The sequence below is a fragment of the Mchenga conophoros genome, linkage group LG5 (genome assembly GCF_057382185.1).
Source record: "Mchenga conophoros isolate Kocher_MC1m ecotype Shallow Benthic linkage group LG5, M_conophoros_male_GT1.1, whole genome shotgun sequence".
NCBI lineage: Eukaryota > Metazoa > Chordata > Actinopteri > Cichliformes > Cichlidae > Mchenga > Mchenga conophoros.
In genome coordinates, this window is record NC_140530.1 from 1,297,492 (window position 1) to 1,315,092 (window position 17,601).

At 41.5% G+C, this 17,601-nt stretch overlaps 2 protein-coding genes across 2 annotated transcripts in view; both read left to right on the forward strand.

Annotated features, from left to right (window-relative positions):
- The window catches only part of LOC146573544 (protein NLRC3-like), a 16,301-nt gene extending 13,382 nt beyond the window's left edge, over positions 1-2,919 (forward strand). The window contains exon 8 of the mRNA XM_085275446.1: positions 2,880-2,919. Within this exon, the coding sequence (XP_085131572.1) occupies positions 2,880-2,919 (40 nt within the window). The remainder of the gene's footprint in view (positions 1-2,879) is intronic.
- Positions 1-17,064, forward strand: part of LOC146573545 (stonustoxin subunit beta-like) — an 18,340-nt gene extending 1,276 nt beyond the window's left edge. The window contains exons 3-5 of the mRNA XM_085272776.1: positions 4,513-4,686; positions 14,082-14,128; positions 14,277-17,064. Coding sequence (XP_085128902.1) covers positions 4,631-4,686; positions 14,082-14,128; positions 14,277-14,824 — 651 coding nt within the window. The 5' untranslated portion in view covers positions 4,513-4,630 and the 3' untranslated portion in view covers positions 14,825-17,064. The remainder of the gene's footprint in view (positions 1-4,512; positions 4,687-14,081; positions 14,129-14,276) is intronic.
- The last annotated feature ends 537 nt before the right edge of the window (positions 17,065-17,601 follow it).

Genomic DNA, 17,601 nt, shown 5'->3' on the forward strand with positions numbered 1-17,601 from the left:
TCGTGATATTTTGTTTGCTAATAATGTATCGATACAGGGACAGCAGAAATCGATATTTTGTTACAAACAATTTTTTCTCTGAAGTCAACATGCTCTGGAGTCAGAGCATGTTGACTTCAGAGCATGTTGATCCTTTTTCTGAGCAACAATCCTGACATTCCTTCACTGTCCAAATGTGTTTAACTTTTTTTTTGGCAGCAATAAACATGACAGTTTACTTATTTTAATTTAAGACATGTTTAATTTTAATTAAGTTTGAAACTTTTTTATTTAATGTAAAATTATATTTTGTTTTAATTTACTTTCAAATTCTTCAGTTGCTGAATGGGCTGCATAGTTTTCATATTGCATAGTTCAGAATAGCTATAATTGTACCAGATGGTTGCATTCAGTTAAGTTGGACTAGACTGTAATACAAACCGTTCAGTTTGTCAACAATAAAACTGACTGAAATGAGAGAAAGACTGAGTGTGAGACTTTGATATTAGATAAAATGAATATTGATAGTTTACCTTTATGTGCAGAATTTAAATATCGCAAAATATTTTTAAAAATCGCAATAATATCGTATCGTGCGTTAAGTATTGTGATAATATCGTATCGCGAGTTGTATGGTGATTCCCACCTCTACTATTAATGGTGTCACTTGTTATTTCTGGGATGAGTTTAGTAGCCTGAACAGCTGCTTAAAGGAAAGTAATTAAATAATAAAAATAACCTAAGTCCGGGGGAACCTGCAAGAGCTGTTTGCACAAAGAATAATGCTCAGACTTTGAGGTTTTATCGTTTTACACAAGGTTTAAAAATGAATGTCCACAATTGAATTGCAGAAATTGTTATTGAGCTAATACTGATGTAGTTGTTATCTTTGGTAAGGAGAGGTTGGAGGAAGGATGAGCACAGTCAGGCCTAAAGATGCTCTTAATAATAATAATGGATTGCATTTATATAGCGCTTTTCGAGACCCTCAAAGACCCTTTACAATCCCACTACAGGGAGTGCAGAATTATTAGGCAAGTTGTATTTTTGAGGAATAATTTTATTATTGAACAACAACCATGTTCTCAATGAACCCAAAAAACTCATTAATATCAAAGCTGAATGTTTTTGGAAGTAGTTTGTAGTTTGTTTTTAGTTTTAGCTATTTTAGGGGGATATCTGTGTGCGCAGGTGACTATTACTGTGCAGAATTATTAGGCAACTTAACAAAAAACAAATATATACCCATTTCAATGATTTATTTTTACCAGTGACACCAATATAACATCTCCACATTCACAAATATACATTTCTGACATTCAAAAACAAAACAAAAACAAATCAGAGACCAATATAGCCACCTTTCTTTGCAAGGACACTCAAAAGCCTGCCATCCATGGATTCTGTCAGTGTTTTGATCTGTTCACCATCAACATTGCGTGCAGCAGCAACCACAGCCTCCCAGACACTGTTCAGAGAGGTGTACTGTTTTCCCTCCTTGTAAATCTCACATTTGATGATGGACCACAGGTTCTCAATGGGGTTCAGATCAGGTGAACAAGGAGGCCATGTCATTAGTTTTTCTTCTTTTATACCCTTTCTTGCCAGCCACGCTGTGGAGTACTTGGACGCGTGTGATGGAGCATTGTCCTGCATGAAAATCATGTTTTTCTTGAAGGATGCTGACTTCTTCCTGTACCACTGCTTGAAGAAGGTGTCTTCCAGAAACTGGCAGTAGGACTGGGAGTTGAGCTTGACTCCATCCTCAACCCGAAAAGGCCCCACAAGCTCATCTTTGATGATACCAGCCCAAACCAGTACTCCACCTCCACCTTGCTGGCGTCTGAGTGGGACTGGAGCTCTCTGCCCTTTACCAATCCAGCCACGGGCCCATCCATCTGGCCCATCAAGACTCACTCTCATTTCATCAGTCCATAAAACCTTAGAAAAACCAGTCTTGAGATATTTCTTGGCCCAGTCTTGACGTTTCAGCTTGTGTGTCTTGTTCAGTGGTGGTCGTCTTTCAGCCTTTCTTACCTTGGCCATGTCTCTGAGTATTGCACACCTTGTTCTCTTGGGCACTCCAGTGATGTTGCAGCTCTGAAATATGGCCAAACTGGTGGCAAGTGGCATCTTGGCAGCTGCACGCTTGACTTTTCTCAGTTCATGGGCAGTTATTTTGCGCCTTGGTTTTTCCACACGCTTCTTGCGACCCTGTTGACTATTTTGAATGAAACGCTTGATTGTTCGATGATCACGCTTCAGAAGCTTTGCAATTTTGAGACTGCTGCATCCCTCTGCAAGATATCTCACTGTTTTTGACTTTTCTGAGCCTGTCAAGTCCTTCTTTTGACCCATTTTGCCAAAGGAAAGGACGTTACCTAATAATTATGCACACCTGATATAGGGTGTTGATGTCATTAGACCACACCCCTTCTCATTACAGAGATGCACATCACCTAATATGCTTAATTGGTAGTAGGCTTTCGAGCCTATACAGCTTGGAGTAAGACAACATGCATGAAGAGGATGATGTGGACAAAATACTCATTTGCCTAATAATTCTGCACTCCCTGTATTCATTCACTCTCACATTCACACACTGGTGGAGGTAAGCTACAGTTGTAGTGGTAGGTTAGGTTTTGCCCAAGGACAAAATGACCAAGACAGAGAGAGCTGGCTCATCAGACAGACAAGCTCATCTTGTAACCTACTGGTTCGCTGGTCAGCACACCAGCTGACTAGCGAACCGGCTAACTAGCACACCAGCTAACTAGCACACCGGCTAAATAGCAAATCAGCTAACTAGCAGACCAGCTAACGGCAGCCACAAGCTGAAGGACGATTAAATGTAGTGGAGATATCAGAGATGACACTGGTGTGTCCGATTCACTCTTTAGCACTCTGGTCACTCCGGTGTGTCAGCCAGAACACCACTGAAGGCCAAATGATCCCAGCATGTGGAATAAAGAGCTTAAGGTTTGGTTTAAGACACTTTATTCTTTCACTGATTGATTCTTGCGGCTGTGATCATGTGTGTGGTTTCTTACAAAAAGGAAGTACACAATACAAATACATGACAAATAAGATGAATAGATAAGATACATATCCAGTTATATGCATACGTCGGTATAGCTAACATAACCATTGATAAGGTCAAAGATCACAGCACTATAATGCAGTAATGTTAAACACAAAGGTGTATATCTACATAAATCTGTCCTATCAGTGATCAGGGTACTGTAGTATACTTCCACTACATAAACTATAGAAACTAAACGACATTAGTGTGACTTTAAGTTACCATCAGTACAGACGAACTGATGGTAGTTGGACAAAATAAAGGCATTGCAATTATTGTGAAGGGCTTCCGGTTAAACTAAGATCAGCTGATTACCTCATAACAAATTGTTTGCTATAGAACGCAGCTCCCACTCTTCATTAATATCATGTACTGTAACTCCCAAGTAACCATGGTTACCCAGCCACGCCCAGTAGTCTCCAGAGAGACCAACAGCTGGTGCACGTTGTAACGCCGTGGCTTTCATAGTCTCTCCTTTTTCTACAGCTCATGTGTTCTTCTTGTGATGGTGCGTCTTGAGGGAGGCTCATACATGCGGTCATTTGTTGATCCTAAGAACGTTCCTCAGACCGACTTCTTCAACAACACTAATCGGCCTGCAGTTTGTAGCTACTCACTTCACTGTGGTGTTTGTTAGCTTGTCTTTCTTTGGTTTTATCCTGACTCCTCCCACAAGCTGATCCTACGTAGTCTGCCCAAGCCTCCCACCTCTGTTTGTTTGGGTGGTTTGTTTGCTGCCATCAACAGCGTGTAATGCATTTAAGTGATACTTCAGACATGAAGTACTGCGACAATAAAAAACTCAACTTTGCTTAAAAATACCTTTAGTTGTATCAACACTGCCCTCTGGAATAATTAGACTTTGGTGACAAACTGATGTGATCTCCATGTTTCCTTTGTTGGACTGTGGGCGAGTGTCAGAACTGAATGTACTGAGTAACATGTGGAGTTTAAATATGTGTCAGTTCCAGTTTTAGAGCTCTAAAGTGCAGCTATCATGTTAGGAATATGTTAGGAATAGACAGGAACACTGAGCACACTGAGGTCAAATCTTTATTTATCCAGTTCATCTGTAGGCTGAGCTCAGTCCATCCATTTAGTGAAATGATGTTTAAAGGTCTCCTTGTTCTGTGAGCGTGCACAGATCCTGAAGCAGAAAGCCTGGGTTACAGAGAAATGATCATCACTGTGATGATGCTCACCATCTCTGACTGGGATTTGAGGTTTTGTCAAAGCAGCAAAGAAAGCCTGGCTATGTTGGACTGGGTGTGGCAGCAGCTCCCAGTTTGAGTTCAGGAGACAGACACCCTCTCTACTTTGACGATCAGCTTCAAACTTTCCTTTTTGATAAAACTTATAGTTAGAGCTGGATCAGGTGACCCTGAACCATCACTTAGTTATGCTGCTATAGAGATGGATAACAGATGGATTGTTGTTTTGTGTGTCTGCAGTCTGTCAGGCTGTCTGATCACAGAGGAAGGCTGTACTTCTCTGGCCTCAGCTCTGAGCTCCAACCCCTCCCTTCTGAGAGAGCTGGATCTGAGCTACAATCATCCAGGTGACTCAGGAATGAAGCTTCTGTCGGCTGGACTGAAGGATCCAGGCTGGAGACTGGACACTCTCAGGTATGGAGAGAATGTCTGATATAGGAGGAAGAGCTGGAAACATTTCCTGTGTCCTTTACTCACTTCCTGTTTGTTTCCTGCAGATGAGACATGAACAATCACACATGCAGGAATATTTTCAGGGACAGACACACTAGTCTAGCTGGATAGTACATGGATATTTATGTAGGGGGTCTTCAAGGAGTCTGTTTGCAGGAACATTAATGATAACTGATAAGTCATGTTGAGAGTTTCATTAAAAGTAGACTTACAGTTAGGTAATATTTGGACAGAGACAACATTTTGTAACTTTAGATACAAGTATCAGCCATGTGTGTGTTTCCCATGCTGTATGTCCACAGTCACAGTGACAGTCAGTGACACTGACAGAAGGATGAAACAAGGCTGTGAATCATTTCAGTCTGTGTGTGTGACAAAGAGGCAGACAGGAGCAGCTAACATTTGGAAATGGAAGCTTACTGGAAACACTACATTCACGGCTGAATTCACAATAGATTTGTTCTCAAGTGCACATTTAGCAGCTAATGCTAATACTGTTTTCCCTTTGCTTTCTACAGCAGCTATTGCTAAGTAGGCCACTTTGCTCCGCTAAGGATTTGTGTGACCATGATGGAGACTCTGATAAGCTAATGCTGCTAAGCTAATGCTGTTTATGGGCCCTGTTAGAATCAATATTTCATTCTCATTCTGTTGTTTGAGAACAATATTAACGTTTCACATCATTATAACCAGAGATGGGCAGTAACGCGTTACTTGTAACGCGTTACTGTAATCTGATTACTTTTTTCAAGTAACGAGTAAAGTAAGGGATTACTATTGCAAAATCGGTAATTAGATTACCGTTACTTTCCCGTAGGAACGCTGCGTTACTGCGTTACTAAAACCGTGATTTTTTTTGCGAGAATGTCTCATGACAGTGACGTAAGCAAGTGCGACGTTGGTGACAGCAGCTGTGTGCAGATCAACAATGGATAATATATCGAGTGCGGGAGAGAGTATGAGCGTGCAGCGTTTAAAGTGTGGAAGTACTGACCTTACTTTGAGTTTGATTCCATAAAAAGTGACAAAAACATTAGCGTCCATCGTGCGTGGGAAGAAAACTTCTTTTTACAGCGAAAAAAACCCCTAAACTTCCGAGCAAGCACCGAGTAGCTACGACGTGATGGGAAACTCACAGAGACACTCGCGCGGATTCTTCAACTGACCGCAGCACACCTACACCAGGGTAACCCTCCGCCTACCCTGCTCCTGCTTTACAGGTGAAAATAGAGCAAAAGGACCGCTGAGTCTTTGACTTTATTTATTTTCTGCTGTGTTTTACTTGCATCTGTTTGAAAGAGTGAGTGAAAACACAAAAAATATTCTATTTTATGTGCTGGAATGTGTAGAAAATAGGTTTAAATGTTAAACTAATTTATTCAAGTCAGAGAATGTTGCATATAATTAAATGTTTTGCTTGATGCATAAAGTTAAAAGATTAAAACTGATAAAACAAGTTAAAAAAAGAGACTTTTCCATTTGATTAATTTCAATTCAATTCAATTTTATTTATATAGCGCCAAATCACAACAAAAGTCGCCTCAAGGCGCTTCATAGATACAGAGAAAAACCCAACAATCATATGACCCCCTATGAGCAAGCACTTTGGCGACAGTGGGAAGGAAAAACTCCCTTTTAACAGGAAGAAACCTCCGGCAGAACCAGGCTCAGGGAGGGGCGGCCATCTGCTGCGACCGGTTGGGGTGAGAGAAGGAAGACAGGATAAAGACATGCTGTGGAAGAGAGACAGAGGTTAATAACAGATATGATTCAATGCAGAGAGGTCTATTAATACATAGTGAGTGAGAAAGGTGACTGGAAAGGAAAAACTCAATGCATCATGGGAATCCCCCGGCAGCCTACATCTATTGCAGCATAACAAAGGGAGGATTCAGGGTCACCTGGTCCAGCCCTAACTATATGCTTTAGAAAAAAGGAAAGTTTTAAGCCTAATCTTAAAAGTAGAGATAGTGTCTGTCTCCCGAATCCAAACTGGAAGCTGGTTCCACAGAAGAGGGGCCTGAAAACTGAAGGCTCTCCCTCCCATTCTACTTTTAAATACTCTAGGAACAACAAGTAGGCCTGCAGAGCGAGAGCGGAGCGCTCTAATAGGGTGATATGGTACTACAAGGTCATTAAGATAAGATGGGGCCTGATTATTTAAGACCTTGTATGTGAGGAGCAGGATTTTGAATTCAATTCTGGATTTAACAGGAAGCCAATGAAGGGAAGCCAAAACAGGAGAAATATGCTCTCTCTTTCTAGTCCCTGTCAGGACTCTTGCTGCAGCATTTTGGATTAGCTGAAGGCTTTTCAGTGAGTTTTTTGGACATCCTGATAATAATGAATTACAGTAGTCCAGCCTGGAAGTAATAAATGCATGAACTAGTTTTTCAGCGTCACTCTGAGACAGGATATTTCTAATTTTAGAGATGTTGCGCAAATGGTAGAAAGCAGTCTTACATATTTGTTTAATATGTGCGTTGAAGGACATGTCCTGGTCAAAAATGACTCCAAGGTTCCTCACAGCGTTACTGGAGGCCAAGGTAATTACATTTTGTATGATGGATTATGTAGAAAAAGTAGAATTGGGCTGAAAGATCTATCACTTTATCACCTCTTCAGGTTGTAAATCGTGTTTTTAAAAAGTAACTAAGTAACTAAGTAATTAATTACTTTTGAAAATAAGTAATCAGTAAAGTAACGGGATTACTTTTTTGGGGGAGTAATCAGTAATTAGTTACTGATTACTTTTTTCAAGTAACTTGACCAACACTGATTATAACACAAGAGAAAAGGGTATTGGCATTAGCTACTAGTGCTTATTCACCTCAAATTACCTTTAGCTGCTAATGGCAGCCTACTTAGCATTAACTCCTCACTAATATAATGCTAATTTACATCAAATTAGCATTAACTGCTCATATTGTTATAAGGAAAGAGAAAACGGTATTAGCATTTGCTGCTAATAATTATTCACCCCTAATTAGAATAAGCCGCTAAAAGCAGCCAACTTAGCATTAATTCCTCACTTTGTTGTTACCCAACGGAAAAGAGTATTAGTATTAGCTACTATCATTTTTAATAAGTAAGAGAAAACAGTATTAGCAGTAGCGCATAATGCTAATTCACGTCAACGTAGTATTAGTTAATAATGGCAGCCTACTTAGCATTAACTGCTCACTAATATAATGCTAATTCGCATCAAATTAGCATTAGCTGCTCAAGTTGTTATAAGGAAAAAGAGAAAACGGTATTAGTATTAGCTGCTAATAATTATTCACCCCTAATTAGAGTTAGCCCCTAATGGCAGTCTACTTAGCATTAACTCCTGACATTGTTATAATGCAGGGGAAAAGAGTTACCATTATCGGATAATGCTAATTCTCATCAAATTAGCATTAGTTAATAACGGTAGACTTCATATCATTAGCTGCTGTCATTCTTACAAAGCAAACAGTATGAGCATTAGCTGTTAATCCTTTTTCATCTAAAATTAGAATTAGCCACTAATGGCGTATTGTTAAAAAGTAAGAAAAAACATTGTTAGCATAAGCGGATAATGCTAATTCATCTCAAATTAGTATTAGCTAATAATGGCACCTGCTTAGCATTAGCTGGTCACATTGTTATAAGGCAAGAAAATATGGTATTAGCATTAGCGGCCAATTTCTATTTACCTAAAATTAGCATTAGCGACTAATGGCAATCTACTTAACATTACCTCCTCACTAATACAATGCTAATTCACATCAAATTAGCATTAGCTGCTAACATCAGCCTACTTAGCACTAGTTGCTCACATTATTAAAAGGGAAGGGAAAAGTGTTAGCATTATCGGGTAATGCTAACTCGCATCAAATTAGCATTACCTAATAACCAGCGTTCTTAGCAGTAGCTGCTCACATTATTCACCTAAAATTAGCATTAGCCACTAATGGTAGCCTATAGCAAAAACTTCTTAATGCTAAATGAAGTTAATTAATGCTAAGTAGGTTTAACTGAAATTAAAGTAGTGTTAGCATTAGCTGCTGATATTGTTAAAAGGTAAGATAAAACATTGCTAGCAGCAGCGGATAATGCTAACACACATAATAATTAGCATTACCTAATAATGGCAGCCTTCTTAGCATTACCTGCTCATATTGTTATAATGCAAGGGAAAAGAGTTGGCAAAAACAGTGTTAGCATTAGTGGATAATGCTAATTCACCTAAATTAGCATTAGCTAATAATGGCTACGTACTTAGCATTACCTACTAATATTGATATAAAGCAAGAAAATATGGTATTAGCATTAGCTTCTAATGCTTTCTCATCTAAAATTAGAATTAGCCACTAATGGCATCCTATTTAGCATTAACTCTTCACATCGCAAGGGAAAAATTAGAATTCAATAAAAAAAAAAGTGTTCACATTAGCTATTGTTAAAAAGTAAGAAAAAACATTGTTAGCATAAGGGGATAATGCTAATTCACCTCAAATTAGTATTAGCTAATAACGGCAACCTACATAGCATTAGCTGGTCACATTGTTATAAAGCAAGAAAATATGGTATTAGCATTATCTGCCAATTCCTATTCACCTAAAATTAGCATTACCTGCTAATGGCAGTCTACTTAGCATTAACTCCTCACTAATGTGATGCTAATTCACATTAAATTAGCTTTAGCATTAGCTGCTAGCATCAGCCTACCTAGCACTAGCTGCTCACATTGTTAAAAGGGAAGAGAATACGATATTAGCATTAGCTGGTAATATTTATTCACCCCTAATTAGAATTAGCCACTAATGACAGCATACTTAGCGTTAACTCCTCACATCGTTGTAATGCAAATGAGGCTAACTTGCATTAAATTAGACTGCTGTTATTAGCTAATGCTATTTAGCAGTAGCTGCTCACATTGTTATAAAGCAAAGGAAAACGATATGAGCATTAGGGTCTAATGCGTATTTGCCTTAAATTAGACGTAGGTGCTAATGGCAGCCTACTTAGCATTAGCAGCTCAGATGTTGTAATGCTAGGAAAAAGAGTGTTAGCATTAGCCGTTCACATTGTTATAAAGTTAAGGGAAATAGTGTTAGCATTAGCTACTCACATTGTTAAAAAAAGTAAGTGTTAGCATTAGTGCATAATGCTAATTCATGTCAAATTAGCATTAGTTAATAACGGCAGCCTATTTAGCATTAGCAGATAATGTTGACCTTGGCCCACTGGAAAAGTTCAGAACTAAAGATTTAGGAGTGTTTCTCGATAGCTCTTTCTCGTTTGAGAAACAAATGAATTCTGTTATTAAAACCAGGTTTATATTGTTGATTGTCATTTATGCTTAGAAATATTTACTCATATATGCTTAGAGTTGTATAATCGATTGCATAATGATAGAGGTTTGATCCTGAGTAGTCTGTAAAGACTCTGTGTGCCTTCCAGAGTGCTCTGGCATGCACACACCACTTGGGGCCATGAGAGAGGTCGTACCCTCTCTTACTGATTTATGGTGTAGGACAGAGGTCTCAAACTCAATTTAGCTGGGGGCCGCTGCAGGCAGAGTCTGGGTGAGGCTGGGCCGCATTAGGTTTTCCACAGGAAAGGCATGGTTAAAAAATTCCAATCTTCTCAAATCTCTTTATTTTTATTTTTTAACACAAAATATGAAAAATGAATAAACAAATTAAGAATTAATAAGAAAAAAAATCAATCTGTAATACATAAATAAAATAATAATAAGATGTTTTTAGTCAGTGAACTTGTGTGTATCTTTCAGTCTTCTATATCTGCTGTGTTTAGATTGAAATGTCTGTATTAACAGTTCTATAACCTTCTTCTGAACATGAATGGAACACTGTAGAAAATGAACTGTTCTTCTGAACATGGCTTCTCTTGCCTACTCCTTGCTGCTAGAGACCTGGCAGCGTTTCCTCTCACATAGCCGAGCCAGATTTGGCCTGAGGGAGGAAGCAGTTGCGACCCTCAGTATGTCTTGAAGCTGATCATCCGTAAGTCTGGACCTGTACTTGGACTTATTGAAGTTCAAAGTGGAGAAGAGCTTTTCACACAAGTATGTGCTACCAAAAAGGCACATGGTCCGTTTGAACATTCGGGAAAGCCGAGGGAAACTAGGGCTCAAGTCTCTCAAAAATTGTCCAAGCTTGTCTGCTTTTCCACTCACCTCCCTGAACTTTGCTTTGAGTTCAGAGTTGCACTGCAGCTCAATGAGCTCCATTTGAAGCACAGAAGGGGCATCTTGCACATCAAAGGAGAAGGGGTCCGCAAAAATGTGAAAGGTGGCTCTGTGTGTCTTGAAGTCAGCAAATCTGGGATCAAATTCCTCCTGTAGCCTCAAAATGACATCAACATACTCGTCAGCACTGAATGGTGTGCCTGCATCCACGAGTGCCTTGCATGCTGGGAAATGGCAAAGGTTTGTCTGAGAGAGCTGAGCTTTCCAGAGCGCCAGTTTTGTGGAGAATGCTCTCACGTTGTCATAGGCAGCACTGACAAGTTGCCCCTGGCCTTGTAACGTCTTGTTCAGTACATTAAGCTCATGTGTCATATCAACAAGAAAAGCTGAGTCCATGAGCCATTTGGGATCAGTTAGCACAGGAACACTAACTCCATCCTTCTCCATGAAGGCTTCACTTCTGCTCTCAACTCAAAAAGTCTCTTTAATACATTTCCCCTGCTGAGCCAACGTACCTCAGTGAAGTCGAGCACATCCCCATATTCTGACTCCATTTCCTCTAGAAAAGCACAGAACCTTCGGTGCTTTAAGCCCCTGGATCTGATTTGGTTGATGCATTTCACAACAATAGACATCACATTGTCAAACTTCAGGCATTTGCTGCAAAGGACCTGCTGATGGATGATGCAGTGCAGAGCAATGGCCTCCTCCACGCCTTCCTCTTCCAGTTTGTTTTGTGCCACCAGTCCATGTTTCCTCCCTGTCATTGATGGCGCTCCATCTGTTGTTATTCCAACAAACCTCTTCCATGGCAAACCAACATTCTCAATGGCATCACACAGCTTGTAAATATCTGCTGAGCGGTGGTCTGGCCATGCATTGGAATTACTGTGAGCAGCTCCTCCATCACTTCAAAACTGTCATCAACACCACGGACATACATTGGGAGCTGGGCAGTGTCGGTGATGTCTGTGGTCTCATCAAGAGCGACTGAGTATACACTGAAACATTTGGCTTTCTCACACAGTTGGTCATAAATGTCACTTGACAGGTCAGAAATGCGATCTGCTGCGGTGTTGGCAGAAAGGCTGATGTTGCTAAACTGACCTTTCTTTCCCGGACAGACTATATTTGCAGCCTGCAATATGCACTTTTAGACAAATGCACCTTCTGTGAATGGCTTCCCTGCTTTAGCAATCATCTCACTAACCACGTGGCTCCGACTGCTGCATTATTCTCTTTGGTTGCTTTCTTGGAGAAATCTTGCTGCCTCAGTAGATCTGTTTTAAGACTGGCAACCCGGTTCGCTCTCTCGTCTCCCTGGTATTTTGCATCCAGCTCAGCATGTCTAGTTGTGTAATGACGTTTCAAATTGTATTCCTTGTGCAGCGCAACTTTCTCTGTGCAAATAAGACAGGTCGGGGTGCCCCTGTGCTCAACAAAGAAATATTGCATTTCCCACTTTTCCTGAAATTGTCGGTGCTCATCACCAACCTTTCTCTTCACCGCAGGCTTTGAAAAAGACATGTTTGGGGCTATGTGACATTTATAATTCTACTTGGTGTCACTGTCGCATTGAAGTTTCAATCAAGCGTTTAGCCGACGGACGGGGAACGTCTCAACGCGTAGAGAACGTCATTTCTGCTTCTTTTTCTTGCAACCGTAGCACGGCGATCGGCAGATAAAAAGCCGGTAGCAGTTGTTACGAAATCAGTTTTACCCCGGTTCTTTTTATTCCTCGAGCATCCAGAGATGGCACCGGACTCAGTAGTCATTTTTACAAAATCTTTATTCATCTTTATTCATCTTCATTTAAGCATGCACTTCTAGAAGGGAAGATGAGGCCGGTGTCCCTCTGCAAAAATCTTCACCCCTTTGTTAGTTACAGCCAGCTTTATAGAAGTGACCCCATCATAAAACCCCCTACGGTGTGCTGCAAACTCTGTCTGTGTCTATGTGCACGAGCACGTGAATGCCTACATGTGCACGTTCCCACGTGTCTATGTGAGTGTAAACTGTCATACATTATCAAACTAACATTACATTTTCATATTAAGGTGGGGCCAAAAACTATCGTCCTGCGGGCCGCAATTGGCCCACCGGCCGCGAGTTTGAGACCCCTGGTGTAGGAGGACACCTACTCTGTGTCTGGTTAAGTATAAGAGCCCTTTGTTAAGGGGACCGCTGGACTCTTAGTACCAGCTTTGGGGTCACAGGGTCACATCTGGAACACACACACACACACACAGACACACACACAGACACACACACACACACACAGACACACACACACACACAGACACACACACACAGACACAGACACACACACACAGACACAGACACACACACACACACACACACACACACACACACACACACACACACACACACAGACACAGACACACAGACACACACACACACACACACACACACACACACACACTATGCACAGACTGGTACTCTTTGTTCATACCTGTGTAAGACGTCATAATGAACTTGTGCATATTCATGTAAGCTCAATAAAGAGCAGTGTTACGAGGGAGCAGACGAGAGCGACTGAGGTCAAGTGAAGGAACGGCGCTGTCACAGTTCTCTCCCTCATCAATTGTCTGGTTCCAGCGGTGGGTCTGTGCTAGACGACCCATCACCAGCTTTTTCCACTGGTTACCAGTACGTGGTAGAATCCACTTCCAGATCTGGTTGTCTTTAAATCTGTGAATGGATTGGCTCCATCTTATCTCTCTTTAACAAAAGAATCCAAGTGGAGCCCTCAGGTCTGCAGATAAGCAGCTTCTGACCAGAACTAGACGTAAAAACAGAGGTGAGCTTTATCGATGGCTGCAGCCAAACTCTGGAACAGTCGCCCTTCACATCAGGTCGTCACCAACACTGGACATTTTTAAAAGCCGGTTGGAAACACATTTGTACTCTGTAGCTTTCAATCCTGACCAGTCTTTATAGTCATTACTGTGTATGTTTCCTATTTTCTCTCTACTCTGTGCAGCACTTTGGCTCAAGCTGTTTTTAAATGTGCTGATAAATAAATGTAGATTTCTTTGAATAAAACAGTGGAGCCGAGCTTTGAGCTCAGTGTGTAACAGTGTGTGTGTGAGAGCCATGTAATGTCCATGTGTGCATGCTGACTGTGCTGCTCTGACCCCCCTCCTCCTTTCAGGGTGGAGCCTGCTGGAGTCCGATGGTTGAGACCAGGTCTGAGGAAGTGTAAGTGTGTTTTTAATGGGATTCATGAAAACAAAGCAGCACACATTCAACCATCTTCATCATGTCAGGAGTCATCATCAAAGTGTCAATCAATGAACAGATGATGGATCAATAACTGCAGCTGGATTGTGTTTGTTCTCTCCATCAGATTCCTGTCAACTCACAATCGACACAAACACAGTGCACACAAACCTCCAACTGTCTGACAACAACAGGAAGGTGACAGATGTGGAGGAGGTTCAGTCATATCCTGATCATCCAGACAGATTTGATGTTTATCATCAGCTGCTGTGTAGAAATGGTCTGACTGGTCGCTGTTACTGGGAGGTCGAGTGGAGAGGAAGCGTTTCTATATCAGTGAGTTACAGAAGCATCAGAAGGAAAGGAAACAGTGATGACTGTGTGTTTGGAGGAAATGATCAGTCCTGGAGTCTGTGGTGCACTGATGATGGTCCTCGTTGTGTCAGGCACAATAACAGCTACACATCCATCTCCTCCTCCTCCTCCTCCTCCTCCTCCTCCTCTGTCTCTAACAGAGCAGCAGTGTATGTGGACTGTCCTGCTGGCACTCTGTCCTTCTACAGAGTCTCCTCTGACACTCTGATCCACCTCCACACCTTCAACACCACATTCACTCAAACTCTTTATCCTGGGTTTTGGTTCTGGTCTCGTGGTTGCTCAGTGTCCCTGTGCTGAGTGGAGTGTAAAGAGTGTCTCCTGTTACAGAAACACTCTGACTGTTGAACAGATAGTTCAGTCTGTACATGTCTGTCTCTTTCACTCACAAACACGTTTTCAGATTCATGGATTCAATCAGTTGATGTTTGAAACTCTTCTAAATGATTCCTTGTAAACTTCTTCAGTCACAAACAAACAGGAAGTGATGTCACATGTGTTCCTGTCCACACAGCAGAATGAGTCTATTGCTGACAGTGATGTACAAACAGAGTGAGCATTTCTGAGGCCCAAAATAAACTGAGTAGTTCACTGAATGAACAATGGACTGTGAGCTCAGTTCCTTCATCATTAGTATGGATTATATATGTATATGTATTATATTAGTATCATATATATCAGGTGCTGCTGCTTTCAGTCATTGTGCAAATGTGCTGTTTGTAAGCTTGTAAAGCTGCAGTCAGCTGAGACTGAAGAAGTCACCTGATCAGTGAGCAAACGTTTCTGAAAACGTCCAGATGAACAGAATCAACCTTTTGGGATCAGCCAGCAATGCAGCATCATTGTTGTTCAGCTTCAGAGGTTTGCAGGAATGAACTGATGACCAGAAACAGCTGCAAAGTCCAAGAAAATACCAGCTGGAGTTCAGCTGCATTTGAAGAAGTCAAAGAAAAGTAAGGATGGCAAAGGGCGACGTTTTCTTCCAAAGAGCTGCAAACATGGTCGACGCCTCATTAGAAGAATCATCTGGACGTTTGTGAGGAACTCTAACCAAGAAAGCAACGTCACACAGATCCAACAGACAGTTTCCATGACTGCAAGTGTTGAGTGGAAAAATGCTACATTGCATTATTGCATCCTCTCACCACAGGAGGCGCTGTTGGCACCACTGATTGCTGATCAGCTGTTCTCTGATGATCTGATTGATACTGTGAATAACGGGACTCACTGAACTCTGTGACACAGTGAAGATTACAGAGTTTAACTTCAACATCTGACTGACGTCACACAGACAGAAGGATGAACCAGTGAGGCACAGAACACAGTTACTGGAGATACTGGATCAGCTCCATGTGAACCTCTGATGGAGAAGCTGCTGAGCCAGAGAAACATCAGGACATGACAGCAGCTGCACTTATCTAACAACATGTAGCAGAGCTGATCTATGTTAGAGGATCTATCACAGCAGCTGAAGCCAAAGTCCAACACTGGATACCAGCTGAGCCTGTGCTGAGTGTAGTGTTACAGGAAAAGGGCAGAAACACTGGTAGCTCCCAGTGATGCTGACTGGGGCACAGAGCTGAATGATGCAGCATCAGGACACTGTTTCAGTCTGACTGACAGAGAAACCTGTAGCTGTATCTACATGTGAGGCAGAGGCCACACAAGCAGCTTTCTATGTTTCACAGTGACTGAGATCTTCAGTGGGGGTGGACATGCTCCTGTACAGACCTCTGAGGAGAACCAAGGTGCAGTCAAAGAGTCCAGTCTGTCCTCACAGATGTGAACATGTGCTTTCATCAGGTCTGCTGTCAGCTAGCAGGCTCACATCAGAATCACTGTTCCTGAAAAACACAGTCTGTGTGACATCATCAGTCAGCTGATGGTCCCAGATCTGAATGGTTTCTGTCTCTATGAGGAAGTCAGAGAATATCACCGAGGTGTGGATCAGGTCTGAGTGAGCTGTGGAGGGACAGCTTTAAACAGTCCACAGGTCTCACGTCCTGCTCAGTCTGCTAGCAGATACCTCGTATTGTTCCAGATGTGCTGACATCAGCAGCAGCACAGCTGTGTGATACCATGAATCTCAGTTATTGATCCAACACACAGTAAATACAAAGATCAGGATTTCTGAGAGTAATCATTATGAGTCTGAACACACGATCACTGAATGTTAGTCTCCACAATAATAAGCTAACACAAGCAAACACAGCTTTCAGCTCTTATTTTGAAACTGGCTTATTTAGAGAGCTGTGATGTGAGCGTGCCTGGCTCTGAGGCACTTGGGTCAGCCTCTGTTGTTTAGAAGTGTTACAGACTGTGAATGACACAGACCTGTCAGTTTCCATGTTTGTCTGTAACACAGCTCAGGGCTCCATGCTGAACGCATCCATCCAGTGTTATTGATCCAGGACTGATACCAGCATTGGGATCAATACTACAACACACAATCACATGTGTCCACGTGATGTGTTTGACCAGCTTTATTCATTAATGATCAATCAGCTTATTTACTGCATCTGAGTCCAGCTTCATTTAAATGATCCAACCATGAAAATGACATCAGTCCTACAGAAGCACTTCATGCTAACAGGAAGTCATTGATTAAGGTGGAATAACACAGAGACACAACCACTCACAGCTAACCTGACCCCACTAACTGCATGTGTTTGGACTGTGGGAGGAAGCCGGAGTACCGGAGAGGACGCACACAAACACGGGAGAACATGAAGCTCTGAAACAAAGATGGTGGATTTGACCTCAGGACCAGGCGGGGTTACGGGGGCCATGACCCCCCAATAATAGATCCAGCTACACTGAAACTGTCAATTTCATTTACTTTTCCTGTTTTAAAGCTATCAGGCTGCTTTGTGGCTCACTCAATACTAAACTAAGATACTTTCAGTGTGAATCATTTGCAGGAACACAGGCAGGATTTAAAGTGCAGAACTTTACAGTCTCTGTCTCAAAGTTGGTCTGAACATGCTAACAGCTCTTTGTTTTTTTCAGTTTTCACTGGTTTGATGTAATGAAAGAAATTTTAAAGAAGCAGACGATTGTTGTTATTTTAGTTCTAT